Source organism: Bicyclus anynana, chromosome Z, assembly GCF_947172395.1.
Source record: "Bicyclus anynana chromosome Z, ilBicAnyn1.1, whole genome shotgun sequence".
Lineage (NCBI taxonomy): Eukaryota > Metazoa > Arthropoda > Insecta > Lepidoptera > Nymphalidae > Bicyclus > Bicyclus anynana.
The window spans coordinates 15,610,696-15,638,016 of record NC_069110.1 but is presented as its reverse complement, the minus strand read 5'-3'; the positions used below and the strand labels follow the sequence as shown (position 1 = coordinate 15,638,016).

The 27,321-nt window shown below is 33.2% G+C and overlaps 2 protein-coding genes across 2 annotated transcripts in view; one reads left to right on the top strand and one right to left on the bottom strand.

The window, feature by feature from the left end:
- Positions 1–27,321, top strand: part of LOC112051812 (SCY1-like protein 2) — a gene marked incomplete in the record, with an annotated part of 207,276 nt that overhangs the window by 115,840 nt on the left and 64,115 nt on the right. Inside the window, 1 exon segment of the mRNA XM_052890763.1 lies at positions 943–1,167. Within this exon segment, the coding sequence (XP_052746723.1) occupies positions 943–1,167 (225 nt within the window).
- Positions 19,292–23,692, bottom strand: LOC128199737 (uncharacterized). The gene is made up of 2 exons (XM_052890755.1): positions 23,387–23,692; positions 19,292–23,299 (listed from the first exon to the last, which is right to left on the bottom strand). Exons 1-2 carry the CDS (start codon positions 23,611–23,613, stop codon positions 19,582–19,584), a joined length of 3,945 nt encoding a protein of 1,314 aa, XP_052746715.1. The 5' UTR covers positions 23,614–23,692; the 3' UTR covers positions 19,292–19,581.

The following is a 27,321-nucleotide window of genomic DNA, read 5'->3' as shown; positions in this document are numbered from 1 at the left end:
AATTTATTTGGTGAGCAATAAAAAATACATGGAAATTTTATAAATCAATTTAATAACAAATGTATCATTTAAAGTTGTAACAAGTTAAGTTACCGTAAAATCAACCAGCTTAATATCTTCTGTTGGCTTTGAAAAGTTTATTTATTAAATTCTCTAAAGCAGCTTTCTATTTACGAGGAATCTCAAAAGAGTTCAGTCTTCGCCACGTTTTCATAAAAGTACAAACCCGCTGTTTAAATTTTAAATCTGTACAATCTTAATACTGACACTCGTAACTTTAATTTTAAGTTTTAGACTAATTATTATCACCATTATCTATTAATATTATTGTCCAATGTTTCGAAAGTGCTCGTAAATTAAAGCCCAAATGAAATATATGAATTTTCACCTCTCTAGTTCAAAAATGGCGTGTTTGCTGCTTAAAAACAGTGAGCAAAAGTGGTCTTTTTATTGTTTACAAGTTAGCCCTTGACTACAATCTCACCTGATGGTAAATGATGATGCAATCTAAGATGGCAGCAGGTTAATTTGTCAGGAGGAGGATGAAAATTCACACCCCTTAGGGTTTCTACACGACATCGTACCGGAACGCTAAATCGCTGTACATCTTTGCCGTTCAATCCGTGAGACTAAAATATTCAGATTCAGATTGTTTTTAGTATTTTTTTAATGCCAAACTTTCTCAGTTTGACTTTGATATTGGTCAATTAAAGGGTTGGACCTTATTAACTTATGGAAGGAGCATTGGTTTCAGCTTTTATAAAACCAAGAAGTTATCAATGGCTCTCGAATTACTTACAATGTAAAATGCCAAGAGAAATATGTTGAATATGTCGACATTCGATGCAAAACGATTTCTCAGTGGACTACAATGCAGCGAATATGCCTTTTGTATGTAGAATAGAAAATTGATATTCTAAAGCAACTTTATCTCCTTCACAGGAATGTTCCGTGTTTGTCTTCGATAAACGCATCGCGGATAAGCTTTACAAGCCGAAGAGGAACCAGAGCATGCTGGAGCGAATAAAAACAAGTATAAACATTTTGGACCAGCTACGCCATCCTCGGATGCTGCAAATTATACACTCGCTTGAAGAAGGACAGCACTCGCTGGCATTTGCTTCGGAGGCAGTGTTTGCCAGTCTGCACAACATACTTGCTTGGCATGTAAGTAATTTATTTTCAGTTATTTCAATTAATCTAGTTAGGGTTTGGCTTATGTCGTCGTTCGTCGTTATCAACCCATATACGGCTCACTGCTGAGTTCGAGTCTCCTCTCAGAATGAGAGGGGTTAGGCCAATAGTCCACGCTGGCCCAATGCGGATTGGCAGACTTCACACACGCAGAGAATTAAGAAATTCTCTGGTGTGCAGGTTTCCTCACGATGTTTTCCTTCACCGATTAAGACACGTGATATTTAATTTCATAAAATGCACACAACTGAAAAGTTGGAGGTGCATGCCCCGGACCGGATTCGAACCCACGCCCTCCAGAATCTGAGGCAGAGGTCATATTCACTGGGCTATCACGACTTGGCTTATGTACCTATTGTAATCGTAAGTGACAATTTATATATTTTATTATATAATACTAGCGACCCACCCCGGCTTCGCACGGGAGCAATGCTGATAATAAATACACTACAGAAAAACTGTGAACTCCTGCCGCCCCGGCCGGTCGGTACCGCCGCAAACGCTACGTCCCGCAATTTTTAAATCTTCAAAAATATTTATTTTAAATCATATGGCCCACCAGGTGGACTGACGACATCAAGCGAGTCGCAGGTATTCGCTGGATGCAGATGGCTCAGTATCGTGAAGTTTGGAAGTCCCTACAAAAGGCCTATGTCCTGCAGTGGATGTCCATCGGCTGACATGGTGATGATGATGATGATGATGAAATCATATGCTGTAAAAAGCCATGTAGATTTATATTAAATGAAGAATGCATTTAGAATGCATTTATGGTATTTAATTGGATAAGGATTAATGCTGTATAGGTTAAAATAGTTTCGAAAATTAGCCATTATTTGTCGTAAAAAGTAAATGACAAAAGAAAGGTTATTGTGGGATATCCATAAGAGATAGACATATACCACCTTTTTAATGTATACAATACTTAGTACATTAATTTGATAAATGTCGTAGGCTTCAGCCTGCCTTTGCAATGGAAGCGGAAAAAATTTAATTATTTACGACATCACATTAGAAACCTCAAAAATAAACAGTATTTCTCTACTATTTAATGGATGTTACATCATTACATATGTTGATGTTGCATATGAACCTTTCTCTTCAATCACTCTATCTATTACAAAAAACCGCATCAAAATCCGTTGCTTGGTTTTAAAGATTTAAGCATACATAGGGATATAGGGACAGAGAAGGCGGCTTCGATTTATACTATGTAGTGATATTCATTTATTTATTTTGATTGTTATTTGTGTATTTTATTATATTTATTTTTTCTTTTCGTGGATACACCCCAGTGATATATCTAGTAGATGACTTTATTCTAAAAAATAAGGCCGCCTATTGAACATGTCTTACTATTTGTATATAATTCATTTTTTTTTGTATTATTAATTCATTATTATGGTGTACAATGAAGAGAAGAATTATTCATCATCATCAGCCTATTTATTATGGTACACTACAGAACTAGGCCACTTTCGAACAATTTTCGAGCAACGAGCAACTTTTGAAGTATGCGCCCAATAAGCTGTTAAAATCAACAGAGGAAAACTGCGTTCTTTAAATCTCGATGTAAAATGTTTTAGCTTTAGCGTTCTCAACCGGATTCAAAGTTAAAATTAAGAATAACACTATCTACTCAGCAGTTCACTTCCAAGAACTCTTATTTAAAAACTCTCTGGTGACTTTAACAACAGGGTGTTCGCGAAAGTAAAGATACTCCATAAAAGTGTTCCATTCGGAACGGTCTGTGCAGATTAACATCTGTCAAGCTCAATAAAGTATTATACATTTCGTAAATATATAAATAAGTCTAAAACGTTACAGCCCAGGATCATCATTATCAACCCATATTCGGCTCACTGCTGAGCTCGAGTCTCCTCTCAGAATGAGAGGGATTACGCCAATAGTCCACTACGCTGGTGCAATGTGGATTGGCATTTTTCTTAATTCTCTGAAATTTTCTTAATTCTCTGCTTGTCACACAAGAAAATTGTCTGGTATGCAGGTTTCCTCACGACGGTTTCCTTCACCGTTGGAGACACGTAATATTTAATTTCTTATATATTATATTTACGAAAATTCTTGATTCTGGTAGCTATCTGGGTTACTAATGTATCACGCAATTTGTAGGTCGTTGTGGCTGTTAAGTTGTATGAATCAAGAATTTTCGTAAATATAAAAGTTGAGCTTCTCATCAAGATGAAGCTACTCACGGATAATTAACTTGATAGTAATCAATTGTAAAAATGTTCCACGGATCCTGGGCTGTTAGGGATAAATTTTAAACTTCTTCAATACCTACATAGTAAAAACCTTTTCAGGGACAATAAATAGAGAGAAAAGTTTATCAATTTGTGATAAATCCCACAGAGAGTTTGTCAAATATCTGGTAAACCGTTAATAATAAACAGATTTTGCTCATGTTTGTATACTTGCTCTGATAAGCAATTATAAATAAAGGCATAAAATAATCCGATAAAGAAGTAAAATTTCAAAAGATTTTAATAAAAATATGCACCAAGTATTCTAATCCTAACCGGATATCAAGCCGGTTTATTTTATAAAATCGTATTGCTTGTAAATATTTGTATTGCGAACGCTACAAGTATTTCTTAGAGTTTTGTGGTATCCGATAGCAAATAAATTGATATTCGATATCTATATCTATCTAGCATCAATACATACTTTTATATAAAACGTAAGTGTCTATTTGTGATTTCAAATGTATGTATTTTCCAAGCGTTAGCTATTTACACGAAACTAAAACATAATACAGCTTTTTTATTTTTTTTTCTGTATGTCTTTCTGTTTGGAACGGCTGAACCGATTATAATGGGACTTTCACTGGAAGATAGAAGTAATGAAGATGAAAGAGGTTATGGAGCTACTTCAATCCGCATTGGGCCAGCGTGTTGGACTATTGGCCTAGCCCTTCTCATTCTGAGAGACGACTCGAGCTTAGCCACTGAGCCGGGTTTGATGATGATGATGGAGCTACATATAGGCTACTTTTTATCCCGATAAAAAGTTATGGTTCCCGCGGGATTTGTGATGTATTTCACGCGTACGAAGTAGCGGGCGTCTGCTAGGTAAATTGTAAAGTAACATTATTGCCCTCGTAACTTGTTGCTACCGTAGTGAAATATAATTAGTTCTAAAGCAAAGGACGTGTTAGATAGCGGCAGCTTACACGTTATACAGTGTCATGTTGGCTAACTCTGGAATTCAGTTAATGTATCCTTGAAAACTAACTTCCAAAGTCCCACTACGGTCGTTATAATCAATACAATCAACAAAAATGAAGGTGAAAAAAAAAATTAACTGCATCATGTGACACATCAAATGAGGATAAGTTATTTCAGAAAATAGACCATTCCCCTTCCCTTTTCTCTGAAACTACTAAAATTAAAAATTTACAAAAAATACAGAAGTTCGCTTTCTACGTGAAAATTTCCGGAAAACCTCAGAAATATACAATTTTTGAATATGAATGTCACACACACACACACACACACAAATTCTAACTGCATTATGTGAAACATCAAATGAGAGGCCTTGATGAGAGGTTTACAAATGGTTTCTAGTTATTCAATAAAATTAACTATTCAAGATTAGTTTAAACTTGAAAACGATTCACTCTTTATCTCCAAAATTATTTAATCTAAAATTCTGAAAAAGTACAGAAATTATTTTTTTACTCATATGTAGATTACAGGGGAACAAGAACAAGTTCACGATCTTTCACTAACGTGGTAAATCATTCTATTTACCACGTTATATTAAATTGTGCCTACCAACTTGCATATTATTATAAAACCTATTCATGAAAATTAATGTTAAGTAATAATTTTAGGCTTGCATAATTATTTAACAAAACAAGCAAGCCTGAAAATTATATAATTTATTACATAATTTTACAAAAGATTACAAAAATAAGAAAACTAATGTCGAACAAAAGTTATGATTCACAACATTTTTGTCAGGACAACTTAATTAACAAATCAAACTGTAACCAAAATACGACCCTAGAATGGCAGAGAATGACCTTAAGTGAAGTCACGCACTTGTGAACGTGGTGTGTAGGGTTAAAGGCGCCTTTCACTCTTAAAAAACACTCACCTATTCCACTTAAGTCAGTCTCCCCGCCTATCCCAAGTTATATTTATTTTTCCTTAATAACAGATGTGTTTCATTTTTCTCTGTTTTCTCCGCAGGTGTTTTGTACTTGAGATGTTTTTTCTTTCATCACAACGATAACTAGGAAGTAATCGGAGTCACAGTTTGCTCGTCTGTTCGATCTTACATCTAGGATGTTAGACATTCTACGTTTACAAATAAGGACATGGTTGATTTGGTTGACTTGATCCTTTCCTGTATTTTCCATGTTCTTTTGTGTACTGCTTTGTGCGGAAAATTCGTACTACTGATAAAGAGGTTATTAGATGCAGCAAAATTACATAGCCTCTCCCCATTTTCGCTAGTAGTTAGATGAAGTGAATGTTTGCCGGCGATAACCTTAAAGACAGGCTCTCTGCCTATTTTTGCATTAAAATCACCGAGCAGTACTAGAGTGTATTAAGGCATCATATTTTGGTACCTTTTCACAGGTTTTTTGTAAGTCGGTGTAAAAGATTTCCTTGTGGTCATCTGGTGCTTCGTCTGTGGAAGCATAGGCACAAACAATTGTGGTATTATAAAGTTGTCGTTTTATTCTTAATTTGCATATTCTGGCATTGAAATGTTCAAAACCTAATACTTATTTCCTTACCTGCTGCTAATCATAAACCCTGTTCCCTGGTGTCCTGGTGTTTTTCTCCACCACTATAAAACAGTGAGTAATCTCGTTTTATAACCGAGCCTGAGTTTTTCCATCTTATTTCTTGTATTGCAAGCAAGTCTAGTCTGTATTTTTTCATTTCTCTGCTAATTTCCACCATTTTTCCTGGTTGTAGCATAGTTCGCACATTCCATGTGCCCAGTCTAATGCAATCTTGTTTATTATTAGTTTTTGCTGGGTAGTTTCGTGGTAATTGTTGGAATTCGCAACCATATTATTATTTAATATTCCATATTGAGTGGTTAGTCCAAGATGGTTCAGTGTACAAGTATTTTGAGTATTTATAAGCACTGAGTAGGGGGAGGCTGTTCGTTGCTATGTTTGAGTTGAAGTAGATGTAGAGCTTGATAGAGTTGGTTTCGGAGTCATGTACGAGTCGATTGTGGCTTTGTTTTTCTTTTGTGCATTGGGGAATATTCTGATGCCTCGGCATAGTTTCAGGAGAAGTGTTTTGTTTTCTTTTATTATCTCTCACTTTTGAGTTCTCGTGGCTAGTTTTGGCTCTATGGTTCTCGTGGTTCTTGTTATCCAATAATATTATCTTATCGAATTTCATAATAATGTTTTCCCCTTGCGTTCTCTTTCAATTAAATTCACCTTGCAGCTCTTTACGTTTTTGGAGAACCTTCATAGTGAAATCTTCTTTCAAGTATACAGGTGTGTCCTTTAATAACTTTTTATTTTTTAATATTTTAATCTTTTGACAAATTCTCAATTTTTCTCTTCAAATTCTTTTGACAAGACTACAGGCCTGAGGTTTCCATCTTTTTTCCCTAATCTTCTTACCAACTCTATATCTGTTTTGTCGCCGGATACTTTCAAAGAATTGTTTATTAATTTTAACATAATATCTTCTACGTCACTGTAGCATGTTTCTTTCTCTTCTATCCCAAAAAATATTATGTTTCTTTTTTTTATTTGTTGTTCCAATCTTTCTAAATATATCTGCTGATTTTCAGTTTATCTTCTAATTCTTTCGTTTTTAATTCAACGATTTAAAATTTCTGGGATATAGTTTCATTACATTTTTTGTAGTTTACTCTGTTTATTTTTTTGCTTCTGAGACCGCATATCCTCTCATCATTTAAACCATCGTGTTGTATGACAGATGCAACGCCCTCTCTTAAAAAATTCACAAACTTTATCAAATCAGTGCCCTCTAGTGACAAGTAGTAAAACTTGACAGTTCGGCAATAGGAGATGAATTTAGTTCCAATAAACAAAAACAGATGTACCTAAACGTACTGATAATTAATGTAGGTTAACGGTATTATTTAATAATAATTTTTACAGTTTCTTATTAGTATTTAAGAGGTTTTTACTGCTTTCCACACAAAATTAAGTTTGTTACACACAGATCCGATTATGTATTGTTTAGATGTACACTTTTGACGAAAACGAAATATAATAAGTGTAAGCTTATTTGAGTTTATTTTATGATATTGCTTAACTGAGCACCTCACTAATATCAGAAATTGATAGAATAATTATTTTTACTTTATTTATTTTGAATTTTCACTGTTTTCCCGACCGACTAGTCGGCCTATTTATAACCGACTAGTTGACAAGTCGGCTAGTCTTAGTCACTCATATTGGTACTAAATACCTACTAGTTTATGTATTTATTTAGTTACGAGTACAAACTAAGAGATGAGTGACTTAGACATGGGATTTTCATAAATCTTACGGTAAACGTAAAAAGTAAAACAGAAGCAGAAATTCAACGCTGACTGCTCAGCTCTGGACTCGGAAGATAGTACTGAGGTACTTCAGCACTAACAAGTTGGCAAACAAAAAGTAAAAAATGAAATATGCATTGTTACCGGAATATATTCTATTGTATTTTGAAGCTTTTGTACATGACTGGTTTACTGAAACTCTCGCGTCATAAGAGATAAACGGAGGAAAAGGGTCAAGTTACGACGTTGTTAATGGTCACGGATAACAATGAGTGAACTAGTGTAGGTATTCTCTCATCCTATCAGCAAACACAATGTACCGCATGTTCGTATTCTCACAATCGCACTAACTACGGTATGACCATGCCCTGTAGATGAGGTCGTTACAGTGAAAGACATAGAAATAAAAAGAATGAACAGAAATACACTCTAACAAATTAATTTGTTAATTTGTAATTTTTTTTTCTTAAGATTACAAAAAAAAAAACCTTAAACCAAAAACGCTATCGCGATTCATATACCTGCATTACAAAGAACCTATAATTTAAGACTACGTGATATGACTGAACTGAATACATCCTCAAAAGGCTTCATTATCGTAGACGAGAAGCTCATAATATATTCCCTCTGGGTTACTCGTGGGTAGTGATTGATTGAAAGATGCTTAAGAGCCTTTGAGTACACCACTAATGGTTGAACCACAATGGTTCCCAATTTAGTTACCTAATGAAAATTTAAAGCTTAACTTGAGTAGATTAACCTTAACTAACGAGCAAATATATATAAATACTAGCAGATGCCATCTACTTCGTCTACGTGGAATGCAGTTTTTCACAAATTCGGCGCGGATCATGAATTTGACGGGATAAAAGTAGCCTATATATTGCTCAATAACCTTCTTTCACTCAGTGAAAGTTCTATTAAAATCAATCAAGCCGTTTCAAAGATTAGCCCGGACAAACAGACAGACAAAAGTGTTATTTTGTAAATAAACTCCACTTGGCACTTAAGAAAAAATAGTTATTTTGAAAGCAGTGACAGAAACTTCAATTTTAATAAATAAACAAATATACTTAAACAATACACATTCACTATCTAGCCCCAAAGTAAGCATACAGAGTAGCTTGTGTTATGGGCACTAAGGTAGTTGATATTATAATTTTCATATACGTTTATATTTATATTTTATATACTACATGTACATACTTATATAATGTATAAATACACACAGACACTGGAAAAAACCCATGCTCAACACACAAATATTTTCCAGTTGTGGGAATCGAACCCACGGCCGTGGATGCAGACAGCAGGGTTACTACCCACTCCGCCATGCGACCATCAAAATACTGGCTACATTTCCGCGCTGGACAGCCAGACTGATCCTTTGCGCAAAAAATGAGCCAGCCCTTCTGTCACCAGTTGAGGCAACTAGCCGCGGTGAAATGATTCGATAAAATTTTTTGGCACTGCGACTGCATGGTCCAAGGGTCTCCACGGCAAAAGGTACAAATATACCTTACCGGTTTCAGCTTTTTCTGCTGTGGCTCCCGGTCTTGATTCTGTCTCCCTGATATGACACGGTGCTAATGTGTCGACGCATGTAGCGTCCCACATTAGGGCCCGCCCGATTTCCCAGGGAACCAACGTCAATCCATCAAGTCTCTTGCCATCATCCCGACTGATTGCTGACGGCTCGATTAGCGCAGGAATATTTATGGTGGCAAGAGCCCTTTTTATTATATCATTAAGAGAGCCATGCCAAAATAGCCTACCACACTCCTTTGACATGAAAGCCCGTGGATTCCAAATTTACTTACCTCTTTTCCACATGGACATTTGTTCTCTAAGAACAATGGTGTACCCAGTCTGAGTCCTAGAGCCACACGAAAACTTTCATTATAATAAAGTGCCAAATTTTTCTATGGCAAATCTCCAAAATCCAAATTGGGTTGAATTGCTTCATGACGAGAGGAGCGGAGCACCAAGTAGGCAAAGTGATTGCTTGTTAACTATTTTAATTTTGGGCGCAATTCTATTAAATAATTCAAAAGCCAGTAACTGTCGTTCTTGCGTCAGTCTTTCCGTGAAAAATAATTCGCATTTCGAGTAATTTAATTCTAAACCAATTTGACTAAATTGTTGCTTAAGTTCGTTAAGATCTTTTAAGACATCAATCACGTTGCCTCCAATAGTTCCATCATCAAGATACCATAATATGTTAAATTTAGATGTTAAATTTGAGATATGTCTATGTATCTGGCTGGACCTAAAGGATCCCACTGCTGAACGCCTACACTAGATTTAATACCGTTATTTCCAAAAAACAATTTGGTATCTGAGCTGTAACATTGCAAAACATATGGGTAAATTTCGGGAAGATGCGTAGAAACTTCGTTCAGGAAAGTTGCCCTATCCAAAGAATTGAAAGCATTTTTCACGTCTACTTTCAGCAGTACTTCAGCCTCGCCATTCTTTAAGAATGTACGAGCCGAATGTACTGCTGCCTCACAACCACCTTTACTACCAAACCCTACTTGAATTGATTGAAACTTTTCCTTTAGGGTAGTGACAATGTGTCTACACGTTAATCTTGCCGCCAAACGGCAAGTACAACCAACAGCGATGGGGTGGATCCCACCGTCCTTTTTATTAAAAGCACAAAGCCTTGCACCGTAAAATAATGGTAAGAAGGATGAATTTACCTCGCCAGATAACATGAGATTACAAAGTCTGGTAACGTCACTCAATAGCGCTCTGCCGGCGTCGCCAGCAGTAACTGCCACAAGATCCTTTAGATGTTGTGGAATTATGCCGTCCATGCCACCGGCAGAGCCACTAAAAAATGACATTATTAAAATATTGTTAAAATCTATTACGCCCGTCTTTTCTATTCCACCGATATTAACCGTTATTTATAGTTTCCATCCATTGTAAGGATCCATAGTATATTTTGAGTATTTGACCTACAAACTCGTTGAAATGCACCTACCCATAGTTAAAAAACACGAATGCCACTTTTCTCTTCAATGTGTACATCTAACGGAATGGAGCTCTGCAAATAACAAAAAAAAAAATATCATCAAAGACAACCCCAGCACGAAAAGCAAGCACATTATTTTTTCAATTTGCTCGGTTGGCAAGCTCAAAAGGCTTGGTTTTGTATGAAGTTATTATTTCTTCATATAGCCGCGTTACTCGCGCCGTTTGCTCCAGTGCAAATAAATTGCGATTACGGTTTGGTCTGAAAACTGAATAAGAAAGTATTACCTGGTGTTTTCTCCTCTAGACACTAGATTGAGTTTACGTTTTGCTTTTATTGCTTAGATATTCATTTTTAGGGTTCTGTACCTCAAGAGGAAAAAGACGGAACCATTATTATAGGTTCATCTTGCTTTCCGTCTACGTGTATGTCTAGGTCCCTTTATCCCGAACACTCGTAGAGGTAGCAAGTTGAAATCAAAACTATATACTCCTCTAAAGTTGTGATATTAATCAAACTTCGTAGTTATATTCATATTGACCATTAGGACGCAAAGGCCTCTAATTCTAATTCAACGCCAGCAACTTTGATAAAATACAACAAGGCAAAACATTGACATCAACGTTTAATCAGATACATGAATGTTGATCATTCAATATTGTCCCTAGCAACTTGCATATTATTATAAAACCTATTCATCAAAACTAATGTCAAGTTTTATTGAATACTATGATATTATAATAATAATTTTAAGTTTATATAATTATTTAACGAAACAAGCAAGCCTGAAAATTATACAATTAGGTACAATTTCAGGTCAAGTTTTCAGAAACATGATAAATTTACATCGTTCGGAACCCTCGCCACGGGAGTTCAACTCGCACTTGTGCGGTTTTTTAACAAAATGGCAATATCATAGGTGAATACCTAATATTTGACGTTTGGTTATGGTAAGCATGAGTAACCAAGTTTTGATACACTTAAAAATAGTATTATAAAATTTTACAATCTCAACGTAAGTACCCAGCAATTAATTTTTAATGATTGTTTATAGTGAATACCAAATATGATGACACACTTGATATTAGCAATTTGCATAAGACTTTTACTGAATTAAAATCTAGGCACCCAGACACTATGTAGGGCATTTAATTTTTACCAAAAAATGAGGAACATTCATTGAGGATAAAACCGGTAAGTGGCTCAAGTATGCCTCTCTGACAAAGAGTTACATATTTGTACCTTTTGCCGTGGAGACCCTTGGGCCATGGAGTCGCAGTACCAAAAAATTTTACCGAATAATTTCACCGCGGCTAGTTGCCTCGACTGGTGACAGAAGGGCTGGCTCATTTTTTGCGCAAAGTATCAGCCTGGCTGTCCAGCGCAGAAATGCAGCCAGTATTCTTGCCACCATTCCACGTGGGCATGATTTGTATAGTTATTAGGATAAGTTAGCTTAAGTTCCTTATTATATTATTTCTCAATAAAAAAAATTGAGGATTAAAATTGATAAAAAGAGTGCGATTCCAGTAATCTATACTAATATTATAAAGAGGTAAAGTTTGTAAGTTTGTAAGTTTGTCACATTTTTAAATGGGGTAATCTTCGGAACTACTGGTCCGATTTTAAAAATTCTTTCACCAGTAGAATGCTACATTATCGGAGAGTGCTACATTATAGGCTATATTTTATATTGGTATCATATATATTAGCCTAATTATCACAGTTTTTGTCATACAGGTCGGACTGAAAATCCTCTTAAACAGACTTATTCGCATGCGCTGCCTTAACTATTGTGTAAAATTGAAATTAATGTATGGAGACTTTATGTATCTTTAAAAGTTCTACAAAAAAGTCCGCGACACCATATATCTATCTTCTATATATTAGCAGATATAGTATCTTTTGTGTTTTAAAAATTATTAATTTTAAATACTTAGGTTTACGTCATTATTTATACAACTAAACTTTAATCCTTATTAAAATAAATTATTTAATAATCACAAGGATATTATGGAGATAAGATTTGCCCTTTACAGTATGTTAATTACTTAAATAATTTCGGAGATAATACAAAATTTCTAAAAGACGCAGTAATTCCGCTATATGACGCCCGGCGCTTCCCGTAGTTCCCGTTCCCGTGTGAATATGGGGATCAAACATAGCCTATGACAGTAGTATGCTTTTCACCGGCTCTCCGACACTTGGCTCGTGGTCCTGCCATCGCCCTTCGCGTCGACAAAAGTTGCCACCAAAAAAAAAAAAAAAAAAAGATCTAGCCCCCCATTTGAGTCGATTGCGCTAACTCCCAACGTCGTATCTATCATAGTTACAAAGATAGCAAAACTCCTAAAACAATCCTAGATCGTTAGCTAATCTACTAATTACTGTCCTCGCTGCATCGACACTCATTACTAATTACTTCGCTCGTCTTAATCACCTCCTTGGATTACTCATCGGTTTCAATAAAACTGCTTTTCTATTCCTTTTCAACATATATTTATTGTCAATATAAAAACACATCTTACATTGCTTCAAATTTCGTTTTACTACTACATAACTAACCTAATGCAATAGTGACATAAACAACTTATATATAAACATATCATTCCACAACGTATTACTGTTGAATAACTTTAAAAAATCGGTTACATCATAACCCATAAACATATAATATAAAAATATTAAACAATATTCACCACAAACTAACGTTAAATCATTTTGAATTCTTTTAACATTGAAATACCATTTCCTTGTATTTCTTTTAAGAAACTGCTTGTGATATTGACATGGTGGTCTCCCATATGAATCAAAATAATAACCAACACTATCTTTACTTATGTAGAAGGCTACCCAGTGGGATCCTGGTTTATTGTCAGGGTCTAAATTGCTTATTACATATGTTGGACTTTGAACATGTATTGGCAATCTGTTTGCTGCATATACATTGTTTTCAAGATTTGGATGGATTTTTCTCAAATATGCTTTTATCTCTATTGTATTCATGTTACCTCTCTATTCAATAATACTCAACAGAGCAATCGACCATCAATGAATGTGAAATAAGGTCATGTGGTTCTAAATATATATATGTAACATAGGGTAAATAATAAATAAAATATACATTTCTTATATCTTATATCAACGTTTTATTTCTAGACTTAACATATATGTATACAAAATTACTTAACTGCTATAGTCAACTGTAACATTGCGATTTTTATCAATCTCAATAACATTATCAAACTCTGCATATACAATACAGTTAATAGTTTCAGGAATCGCTGAGTCGAACCGAATTTCTAACCTAACACTACCATGCTTTATAAGATTCCAATGACTCGATTGAGCCGATAAATCAGGAGTCAAGTCAAATGCTAAAAGACAATAACCTTTTGCATATTGTTCTCTAAAGATCCCATTCCCTTCATTTAAAAAGTGGATACCTGTTCCTGAGAATATTGTATGATAAGCAGAAGTGAAAATATTATTCTCAAATGACGGTTGTAAAGCTTTTGAAGGTATCTGTTGACCATCGATATATAAACTAAATGTATTCATTTGATAATTTTCAAAGTTGAATGGATTTTTAGTCAAAGTTCCATTAAATGCCGCATTATTAACAAATCCAACAATGCGTCTCTTAGGAACTTGACCAAGAAAAATATTATCAAGTGTTTTGCCCTGAACCCCTGAAGGTATTGTTAAAACTTTAACTTCAGCTCGAGTTATAGGATATTTTGCAGTAGTAGAAGCTAAAACTTTTTGATGTGCAAGTAAAACAGCGGGATTTATTCGTGCACGGCGAACAATTAAAGTTGCGTCTGTGATACATACTTTAAATTTTAAATCTGTCGAAGACGCCATCAGATTGAAAGATTCTCTAGAGCGAATTAATTTAACACACATTTCAACACCATTGATCAAAAACTTTTCCTGGTTAAATATATCACCATGAAGATGTCCTAACATTTCTATTTCTTTGCTTTCGGCTGCAAAACTCTGCCTCTTAGTAAAACCTACATTTTTCTCATCTATTGAATTCATACTCCCCGCAGTATCTTCATACCAGAGACCACAAGTCAGATGAGATTCTTTTGCTGCTGGCGCATAGTTTAATAATGTTTCAATATAAGCACGGTAAGCATATGTATTGTTAGGTGGTGAAATTAATTTTTGATTCAAATATACATCAAGCTGACTGAACATTGAATGAAGCCAGTTGTTTATAGGAGCCACAACTGTAGACGAAGAGAGTTTTGTTGAATCTTGATTTACTATCTTAGCTTTTAGGTGAATCAAAGTATGGGATAAATCTATGTAGTCATCGCTCGTTCCGGGTATTTGAAATTCTATTGGACCATCATCAGCAAGGGATGAAATAGGTTTGTAATGAATCCACAATCCATTTTCTATACTTGTTTGTGTGGATGGTAAAGCAAATAAATCTAATTCAGATTTAATACATTCACATGAATTATGATGTAAAAAAGACATTATTAATTTGAAAAAATATCTTTTAATTTATTTTGCCTGCTCTTTGATCGTATAGCTTTCAATTTAGCAGTCAGAGGTTGAATGAGAGAAGATCGATTACGTTTTGTTATATATCCTGAGCCAGACATATTTATTTTATCTATCTTGGCATGAGCTCTTTTTTGTAAACTCGAAGTAGCTTCTTTAAGCCGAGTTTTTAAAGAATCTTCCATAGGTCTTGCGCTAACAACATCAGTTAGTAGACCAACACCTGCATTTAATGCTTCTTTTCCGATAGCTCTAGCTCCACTAGAGAGTAATGGTAAAATAGATCTGAATAAGCCTCCTAGAAAGCTGCCAATACCATGTCCACGTTGATATGGTACACCTTTATAAATTACACCTATACCCGAACCTGCTTGATGTGAATAATATTGCTCATAGGGACATGTTACATAAGTCGAATGCGACATCATTGTATTTTTCTAAAATGAAGTTTAACACACACTGTTCCAAACTGGAATGGAATATGTTTTCCTGTGCTTGTTCTTATATCTATTTCAATAGTGTCAAATTCTCGTCGCATAACAGGCAAGTAGTGAGGTGGTGAGAATATATGCATTTTATTTGCTCCATACAGATAAGATGTAAGGTCCAATGGTACGATTCTGAGTAAAGGTGCCATCACATCTCCAACAATTTGTGGTTCTATGATATCGCAATAAACGAATAATTGAGATGGCAACCCTAATTTCAAATTAGAAGGATATGTCCCAATTTTATTTACAGCAATATTTTGGCCAGGTTCAAATCCTAGTTGTAAACATAACTTGGTTGACAACTTTACCGTGTCAATAAATGGATCTGATAATGTTACTGATACTTGCTTGCTTATTTCATCATAATGGAATGTTATTCCTTCTTCAGTTTTACTGTTTAATGTTAAAATGAGATGATGAATACTGTCATAATTCATTGCAGGAATACGATTACTATAATGCACCAATGAATTAATTTCTTCATCTGGCATCAAAATCCACTTAGATATATATATAATATTTTCAGATTCTCGAACAGTAAATACAGTGCATGGATATTGAATCTCTACAACTCCAACAAACCATTCACCATCTAATACAAGGGATTTTGGTAATTTTGTTGAAAACGTGGTGGTTTTGTTTTCAGGAAAGTATTCCATTGAACTGTTACTAGGTAAAGTTAAATAAAAATTTTCCTTTATCATAGCTGTTTTAAATTAGATTCTAAAATCCAACTATTAAATTTATCTGGATAACCTTTCCACTTAACTAACACTTCCTTTCTGTTGCCAGAATACCGAGAACTAACGATTTTATCTATTTTATAGTTTGAGGAGGGGTCATAAAATACTTTTTGTAGTTCTTTTTCATAAAAAGTCCCAGTTATGGCTTCATTTTTTAAATCCTTCAATGTATAAACTATCCATGGAGATCTATGTATTACTGAAGATATAACAAATATTTCATCACTCCAGTTAGATTCATAACCCTTTTGAAAAATGTGTTTATATTTTGATATTCGTACATGATCACCGATATGAAATTTAGGAAGTGGACTTGTTGATGATATGGCATTTGATGTATTACGATCGTATAAATTGGTCCAAACTGTCATTATATTTCTAGAAGTAACATCACATGGATTCATCTTAATACTAGAATGAAAACTATGATTATACGAATACATTAAGTCTGGTAAGATATCTATATACTTAAAAGTATTTTTATAAGTAAAATAACGCCACATTTTAGTTTTTAGAGTTCTTTGAAATCTTTCTACAATACTTGCTTTTATATCAGGATTATTTGTTGTGTAATAATTTATATTTTTACTTTTGAAATATTGTTTAACATGTTTATTTACAAACTCAGTTCCTTTATCAGACTGTATATGTGTGGGAGTAATAGTGGATTCTTTAAATATATTGTCGAAACAATCAATAATTGTTTTAGAATTTTTATTTTTCATCGGTCTAGCATAAGCATATTTACTAAAAACATCAATAACACACAATATGTAATTATAACCAGCATTATATTTCGAATATGTTCTCATATCACTAAGATCAGCTTGCCATAATTCATTTAAATTTGATAATATGTATTTGTTTCGAGAAAATCTTTTATGAACAGGTTTATGAAGTGTGTATGTTTCTTGTGATTGTAACCATTTTCTTACATCTGCTTTATTCATTTTACCTTTCATAGCACTTGATAACTTTTCAATGTTACTAAATCCTGCGGCGTGTTTTGGATCATAATAGATATTATTAATTTCTAATAAGGGGTCCATTTTTCCCAATCAATTTTCTTCTTTATTTTTTTCACGTATTTATCTGCACTACTATGAGGAGTACTAAAAACTTCTTCTTTTGATTCACGGTTTTCTTCAAGTTGTTTCAATTGAAGTTGATAAATAAAATCAGATCTCTTTGGATTTCCGATGTAAGTCAAAGGAGCTTTAATGGTATGTAAAGCCTCAGCAAACTTTTCCCAACCGATTGGATCGCTTCGTTTAAGTGATCTCAATGAATCATTAATTAGATCAACAATATTACTTCCAGGAATTTTATTATTATTTATTATCACCGTTCCATCATCATCCCAAGAAATTGTGTTTCTATTTAAAGAAATCAAGTTTAATAACAACTCACCTTTTTTAAAATAAGATTTTGGTATAAGATTTAGTATTTCAGTTGTTGTATAACGCGATTGATTATTCAATATATTTTTCTCCTTTACTTCATCTGGTGATGCCTCAAACGAAACTGTTTTTTTATTGTCCATGTCACGATTTTTATAATCCAAGTTTTGATCTCCATTGCTGGTGACAATTGGCAATTCAATAGGTAGACGATCTTCCCCAGTAAAATGTAAGTATCTTTGCAGAATTTGTAAATACAAAATGCATTTTTTACGATCTTCTGTATTACTATTTAAGATCTTTTGCATTTCAGCATCTAATCGTGATAACGGGTTTTGAACGTTAGTATGCTGTGTTAGTTTTTCTATGAGGTTTGGCTCAACTAACAACATTTTTTTCGCATTTTCCATTTTATAGTAAAGATGACACCACACCACTCAAAATAGAACTTAAAATTAATGGTAAAAACGCTCCTCCCTTTTGTACCAATATGTTCTTTCTAAGTTTATTTTTTCCTTTACGAACCAAAGTGCGAAGTATAGTTTTATATTTTTTTAATTTTTTTTTTTGTTTATTTTCTAGAGGAACTTTCCCCTGTAATACATTGTAAATACACTCACAAATACAATTTATTTCTTCTTCACCACAAGATTTTAACAATGCTTTTTGATATTTAGGCTTAAGTGCGTGTAACGCTTGAAGCAATTCTTTATGGGTCTTCAGACTTCGATGCATTATTTGTAAATGATAGGAATTTGCTGATTCTTTAAATATTTATACTCTTTTGTAGGCAGATAAACTACACAATATCCATCTGAAGGAAATATTTTAGATTTAACGCGACACATGTCGTTAGTAGTTTGTTTAAGATCAATCATTAAATATCCATGTGCTTCTTTCGTAGCATCTTTATAGGCATCCACTATAAATTTTGAATTATCTGGTGACACTTGTCTTGACAAGTACCTTATTTGGGTTTTGTCACGTGGATTTTTGAAATAAATAATATAACTTGAATTTAGTGAGATATCTCTTTGACCTTTTCCTTGATGAAATAAGTTTTGAGTAATATAAAAAACACTTAAGTTTCTATGATGGCTACCTTTAGTGAAAATATCAACTGTACGCCCATCAGATTCTCTCATAAGATCATCTATTATAACAAGATGAGCTTGTTTTCCATCAAACATTGAAAGATCAGGAATACCTTGATGATAGTTAACATTGGGTAAATTGTAAAGTGGTTGCATTTCATCATAACACCAAGTTATTAGAGTAAAGTCTGTATCACAAATTTCTCTCGAATATTTTATGAACTTGGTAACAAAATTTGACTTTCCACAACCACTTGGCCCAGCTACGATTGCAGTAAATGGATGAATAAATGAAAACATGGTTGTAGGTGTTTCTTGAAAGGTTAAAAATAGAATGACACGATTTAGTTGCAACATATGATTTTATTTTATATCACTTTTAAAATATAAACACGAAGAAAAGATAAATATTCTATATACAATATTATAATAACTAAATTCTTAAAACTAGTTAAAAGTAAAAAATAAAACAATAAAAAGTAGTCATATTTACAAAAGTAAGTAACAATCTTCAAACTACAAAATATACAAAATAAAGTCACAATACAAAACTTAAAACTAGTTAAAAGTTAGAAAACAGTAAATGTAAAGTAAAATAATGTTTTATACAAAATTAAAATTCAACTCTTAAAACTAATCTTTTTTAATTTTATAATGACCCCAAGCTAATGTATCAATGTTATTTTCTAAAATATGTCGTTTCGTGTCATTATATGATAAACAGGTTTTATTAATATTTTGTGTAAAAATAATGTGTTTTATGGAACGAAATCTTAGCATAGTACAGTATTGAATTTTGTTCTCAAAGAGACACGATCTATAATTTTCCATTGTCATGTTTTTCGTGACACTTTTATTAACGCCTTTTGCTTTTGCAAAAGTTTTATGATCCACATCCAACGCATACATTTTCGATCTTAATCCTACGAATTCTCTTAAAATCTTACCATTATTTTCATCTTTGAATAAACCTAACTTCTTTTTATTTATTTTAGGATAACCATAAACATTATCATGGGGATAATCTGAAGTATCAAAGTAGTTGATCAGATCAGATTTAATATCTTCATAAAAATTTTTTGTAAAAATTTGATATATAAAACTGTCTGTGTCAGAATACAATAACTTGACATTATTTTTAAATTTTTTTAACATGTAGTTATAGTGGAACTCATACATTAAAGTTTTAGATATGTCTAAAATACAAAATCCTAGATATATAGGCTTGTCATACATTAATTTAGTTCTCTTTAATTGTATTGCTACTAAATTTTCGTTAAACACCGATAAGCTATGAAATTCTGGTTTACTAATGAAATCTTGTGCTCCTAGAGCTTTACCTCGATTTTCCCAGTGGGTTAACATTTTGACATTGACCCTTTTTTCTATGTTTTCCATAGTCTTACCGAATACGGAGTTATTCATCAGTTTAAAGAAATCTTTTTCAAAGTCTGATTTTGCTAAAGTTCTCAAATTTGTATTTAAATCAATATATCGTTGCAACCACGGGCTTTGATTAAATTTTAATATCCTATGGATTTTTGTTAATTTTACTCCTAGACTAATACATTGCTTAAGATTTCTATAGAGGATTTTATATTTTATTTTATTATTTAAATTTGGTACTAATTTGATTTCGTTCGAATTTCCGATTAGAACATTTTCAGCACACAATGGTAAGTCGGAATGTAAGTCATGAAGTATATTTGGATATTCTAAATCAACTTCAAGAATAAAACCCAACTCGGATGTGTCGGATACATTAAAATTTGTTTCAGTACTTACCCATTCAAACCCTCCGGTAGGAAGGTACTGAGACATAGCCCAACCATAAAGATTGTTTGCATCTAAATATGTTAGATATGAATCGGGTTTATCTTTATCATAATCTTCCATAAATTTATTATTCGCTTTAGCATGACGATTGCTACACTGTGATATACCTCCTCTTATCCCTGATTCAATAAAAGCTATTTGATCATAATCTGTTAGCAGCTCTAACTCAATCTCAGTATATTTGAGCATAGCATCCCAACTTAATCCTGGAGCCGTGTAGTAGTGAGCAGGATCTAAGTCATATGTTTTAAGACAAAGCTTGCGGAAATTTTCGAACACGTCAGTTAATAACAAGACATCAGTTTTTAAATATAAATTCGAGTATTCTAACATATTTTGACATTGAAAATGATCCCAAACATCTTTTGCGTGGTTATAGTCATCATCAGAAATATTAGAATTAGTCAGAGAACTATAAAATTGAGGTTGAGATGGAAGTGAAGTTAATTTTAAACTATCAAAAGAAGTCATATATTCATATGGATAAACTCCTTTTTTCCTTAAACGAATAAAATCTTCGTTATGAGGGAAATTGCTTTTTAATGATTCAAATTGATGTATGTTGAGATTTTTAGCTAATTGTTCAAGACTACATGGTAAAAATTTAAATGAATCTATAAATCTTAAGCTAACTTGACCGTTATTGACATTTAATTTTTTTGAGAACGATATATATCTTTCCTTATTTTGTGGTAATAATTCGACTTCACCTTCAGCGAAATTTAAAGCATGAACAATGAAATGAGCATCATAGTTGCTAAGATTATGTAAAAAAACTGGAATATGACGTGGAGCGCGATATTTAGCAACACATGTTTCGTGTGCAACACCTCTGAAATTTCCTGTATGCCAGTCAAAATCGAGAATATCTTCATTATTCAAACTTCTTTCACATATGTGGCATTTGCTAGAATTTACAATTTTATTTTCATCTTGACTTGTAAGAGGGTTTGGGCATTTTTGAAAACTATTTTTTCTACATATTATTTTAATGTCTTCATAGAGCCGTTGCATAAATACTTTGGTGCAATCTGGTCCACAGTATGTTTCATATTTTGAGAGACTATCATCATATGAACATTTAATATAATAACCGAAACTATAAACCTCATGTTTTTGTATATTCTCAGTAAAAGGTTTAGTAGGATCGTTTGAGCAAGAATTTATTGGTTTTAAAAACGCTTCGAAATCAGCATAAACTACGAATGGTATATTTAATTTTTTATTGAACTTATCGAACTTTATTATACTATTTGATGAAGGTTGTCCAAACCAATTTTTTTTAGTTGGATCACCATTTGGTATATTTGTAACTACACAGGAACAATCATTTTTCCGATGGTTGTCTAACCTCTCTTGTGTAGGAAAATGTATAAGACATCCATCACATATATAAATAGCATGTTCCTGGTTTGAAATTTGTTTACTTAATAAACGCGACATGTTTTTAATATAGCAATAATGGGAATTAGTTTTATTAGAAATCAATAATAAATTAACATGAGATTTTTTATACGATTTTGTAAAATATAAAGGTCCTATAATACTATGTGATTTCTCCTTTTTGTTAAATTCTAAACCAAACACATTAATACTTATGTTGTTTTGGTTTTCTACTTTATATATGTCTGTTAATTTAACTGGAAAAGAGACACCATGGAATTTGAGTTTATCACTATGCATGCTGTATGAAGAGACTCTATCTGTTTTATTATTTGGAGGGGGATATAAAGCAGAAAGTAATGCCCATTTGAAACACATATGATCAACATTTTTAACATTGATTATAGCTTTTTTTGCTTTTATATCTTGAGGTAAATCGATATATGATGTACCACGAAGCGGATTAAATTTATTCACATTCATATGTAAACATTTAATATTTGTTAAGCTCCAACCGCTGTCCTTTCGTTCAAAAGAACTTATTTTGGCTTTAAAAGTGTCACATAATGATGAAACGAAAATATTTAGATCGTCTCCAAGAAAAAGTATATAGTTCGAAGATTGAAAATCAAAAGAATTAGTTATTTCTTTAGTTTGCTGTACAAATTCAGCATGTAAAATAAAATTTACTTTCACAACTGTATGCTCTGTGATGGACTCTTGGATTAACAATAAAATATCATTTTTTATAGAATTAATAAATGACTCGGACGTTTTAAATGGTAACTCTAATGGATTATTAGTTTTACTATCAATTTTATAAGACATTATTCTTTGTCCAAAAGCTGAATCTATTATTGAAACATTTGATAAAGATGGATGTGATTTTAAATGATTATTTTTATGTAAATTACTTTTAAGATGACTAGAAAAATATCGTTTGTTAATATAAATTTGACAAAGATCACATCTTATTTTATTACCTTCAATTTGTTCATGTGAAATAGTAGAGTTTTCAACAGAGGACGATGAGGTTGCATCAGCATATTTCACTCTTTTCGAAGCAATACTTGTTTCAGAATCACTGGATCGTTTAAGAGCTCCACCAGTTTGAATCGCTTGTTCCATTGGGCTACAATAAAAATAAATCAAGGTTAAAAATAATGCAAATAAAAATTTAAATAAAAAAAAAAATTATAATATTTATAAAAATACTTACATCGTAGTATTTTCAAAGTTTTCACATAATTCGTACAGTTCTTTGTCATATGTAGAATCCAATAGGCAATTTTCCATGATTTCGGTGAGTTCTGAATCATTCGACGAGTTGAAAAAAATACTAACACAATCTTCGTTGAGTTTTTCATAGTTCTCAGATATTTCACACATTTCATTTTCAACCGAGTCAAAGAATGCGCTTACACAAACTTCACTTGTATTTTCCATTTTTATCAGGTTGGTGATGAGCAGAGAATGATTAATGCTCTTAGAAAGTCAGGAAACTTAATGGTATTACTTTGAGGTCTGCAATGTGTTTTTATAACATAATCAATTTTATTAAGCTCACTATTTACTAATGTATCCAAGAATTATGATAGTGATTATTAAATGACTACTTAGGTATGTAGTATTATGATTACTTAATCACCTAAGTATTTTTAAATGAATACCTCTTACAACCATCTGTTTCTGCGATTTCCTTTGTAATATCATAAATTAAATCATTTGCGTTACTGAGAAATCTATTTGTTTTATTAACATAATATTTAACTTTGACGTTAGCATGTTTCCAATGCTCTGACGAGGGGATTCTTGATATTTTTTTTTACATCATACAACTCTATTTTGATCAGATAAGATGATGTTGCTCCATCATTGGAATTTGATGAAATATATGTAGTCACATTGTCATTATTAGTTCGGGCAACTGTTGAACAGTTTAACTTCGGTTTATTTTTTGTTTGCATATCAAAAAATACATCTAGAGATTCTTGTTTTCTCTTTTTTGCAGGCATTTCAGTAATAAATAGATCTTGTGTTGTTTCTTCCCTGTTGTCACTGACAGGAAAGTAAAACTGTTTGTAAGTGTTATTATATTCTTGACTGCTAGGACTGTACGATTTGTTCTGCAACAAGAACGAAAGAAGTCTAGTGTTAAAATTATTATGTATTTGAATATACTTATATTTGTTATTAAACAAGAAAAAAAAATATGATTCTTACCTCCATTGTACAAAACACAATAAAACACTTGTATAAATCAAACACAATAAAACTTTATATTAAAACTTGACAACTGCCATAGAGTAAGACTTGATTATATGGATGAAACAATTTGTTTTTGGTATATATATAGTAAAAATTAAGCAATAAATATTAATCGAGTCGATTAAAAAGTAATTACAAGGCATATTTGTAAGTACAATAGAGAGAACAAGTTTAGTTTGGCAACAATGTAGTAAATGCGTTTAGAGATTAGTTAGTGACTACCAAAACAACTTTCGATAAACAACATTCCTCAGTCAGCTTGATGTATATTTGAATCAAAAATTAATTTCACCACCTAACAATACATATGCTTACCGTGCTTATATTGAAACATTATTAAACTATGCGCCAGCAGCAAAAGAATCTCATCTGACTTGTGGTCTCTGGTATGAAGATACTGCGGGGAGTATGAATTCAATAGATGAGAAAAATGTAGGTTTTACTAAGAGGCAGAGTTTTGCAGCCGAAAGCAAAGAAATAGAAATGTTAGGACATCTTCATGGTGATATATTTAACCAGGAAAAGTTTTTGATCAATGGTGTTGAAATGTGTGTTAAATTAATTCGCTCTAGAGAATCTTTCAATCTGATGGCGTCTTCGACAGATTTAAAATTTAAAGTATGTATCACAGACGCAACTTTAATTGTTCGCCGTGCACGAATAAATCCCGCTGTTTTACTTGCACATCAAAAAGTTTTAGCTTCTACTACTGCAAAATATCCTATAACTCGAGCTGAAGTTAAAGTTTTAACAATACCTTCAGGGGTTCAGGGCAAAACACTTGATAATATTTTTCTTGGTCAAGTTCCTAAGAGATGCATTGTTGGATTTGTTAATAATGCGGCATTTAATGGAACTTTGACTAAAAATCCATTCAACTTTGAAAATTATCAAATGAATACATTTAGTTTATATATCGATGGTCAACAGATACCTTCAAAAGCTTTACAACCGTCATTTGAGAATAATATTTTCACTTCTGCTTATCATACAATATTCTCAGGAACAGGTATCCACTTTTTAAATGAAGGGAATGGGATCTTTAGAGAACAATATGCAAAAGGTTATTGTCTTTTAGCATTTGACTTGACTCCTGATTTATCGGCTCAATCGAGTCATTGGAATCTTATAAAGCATGGTAGTGTTAGGTTAGAAATTCGGTTCGACTCAGCGATTCCTGAAACTATTAACTGTATTGTATATGCAGAGTTTGATAATGTTATTGAGATTGATAAAAATCGCAATGTTACAGTTGACTATAGCAGTTAAGTAATTTTGTATACATATATGTTAAGTCTAGAAATAAAACGTTGATATAAGATATAAGAAATGTATATTTTATTTATTATTTACCCTATGTTACATATATATATTTAGAACCACATGACCTTATTTCACATTCATTGATGGTCGATTGCTCTGTTGAGTATTATTGAATAGAGAGGTAACATGAATACAATAGAGATAAAAGCATATTTGAGAAAAATCCATCCAAATCTTGAAAACAATGTATATGCAGCAAACAGATTGCCAATACATGTTCAAAGTCCAACATATGTAATAAGCAATTTAGACCCTGACAATATACCAGGATCCCACTGGGTAGCCTTCTACATAAGTAAAGATAGTGTTGGTTATTATTTTGATTCATATGGGAGACCACCATGTCAATATCACAAGCAGTTTCTTAAAAGAAATACAAGGAAATGGTATTTCAATGTTAAAAGAATTCAAAATGATTTAACGTTAGTTTGTGGTGAATATTGTTTAATATTTTTATATTATATGTTTATGGGTTATGATGTAACCGATTTTTTAAAGTTATTCAACAGTAATACGTTGTGGAATGATATGTTTATATATAAGTTGTTTATGTCACTATTGCATTAGGTTAGTTATGTAGTAGTAAAACGAATTTGAAGCAATGTAAGATGTGTTTTTATATTGACAATAAATATATGTTAGAAGGAATAGAAAAGCAGTTTTATTGAAACCGATGAGTAATCCAAGGAGGTGATTAAGACGAGCGAAGTAATTAGTAATGAGTGTCGATGCAGCGAGGACAGTAATTAGTAGATTAGCTAACGATCTAGGATTGTTTTAGGAGTTTTGCTATCTTTGTAACTATGATAGATACGACGTTGGGAGTTAGCGCAATCGACTCAAATGGGGGGCTAGATCTTTTGTTTTTTTTTTTTTTTTGGTGGCAACTTTTGTCGACGCGAAGGGCGATGGCAGGACCACGAGCCAAGTGTCGGAGAGCCGGTGAAAAGCATACTACTTATGACACTCGCAAATAACGTAGCTTTCTATTGGTAACAATTTTCCAAATCGGTCCAGTAGATCCAGAGATTACCTCCTACAACCACACGAACCTCTATATATTATTAGCATAGAAGTCTTTATTTCTCTGGTCATACCACCACTCTCGAAGGACTGGACCGATTTTGCTAAGGGTAGGAGTAAGATAGAGAAGTTACAGGGTAGGGTAGGGTACGGGTAGGGAAGCGTAGGGGTAGGGTAGGTTTAGGGCCGGGTTTAGGGTAGTGGTAGGGTAGGGGTAGAGGTACGGGTAGGATAGGGAAGTGGTAGGGTAGGGGTAGATAGGCGTGAGATAGGGGTACGGGTGGGATAGGGGTAGGAAAGGGATAGGGTACGGGGAGGGTAGTGGTAGGATGGGGGTAGGGTGTAGGTAAGGTAGGGGTAGGGTAGGGGTAGGTTTGGGGTAGGGTAGGGGTAGGGTGGGGGTAGGGGTAGGGTAGATGTAGGGGTTGGGTAGGGTTGGGTTGGGGTAGTGGTAGGTTAGGGGTAGGGTAGGGTAGTTGTAGTAGTAAAGTTGACATCGAAATTTACGCGGACGAAGTCGCGGGCGTCCGCTAGTACATT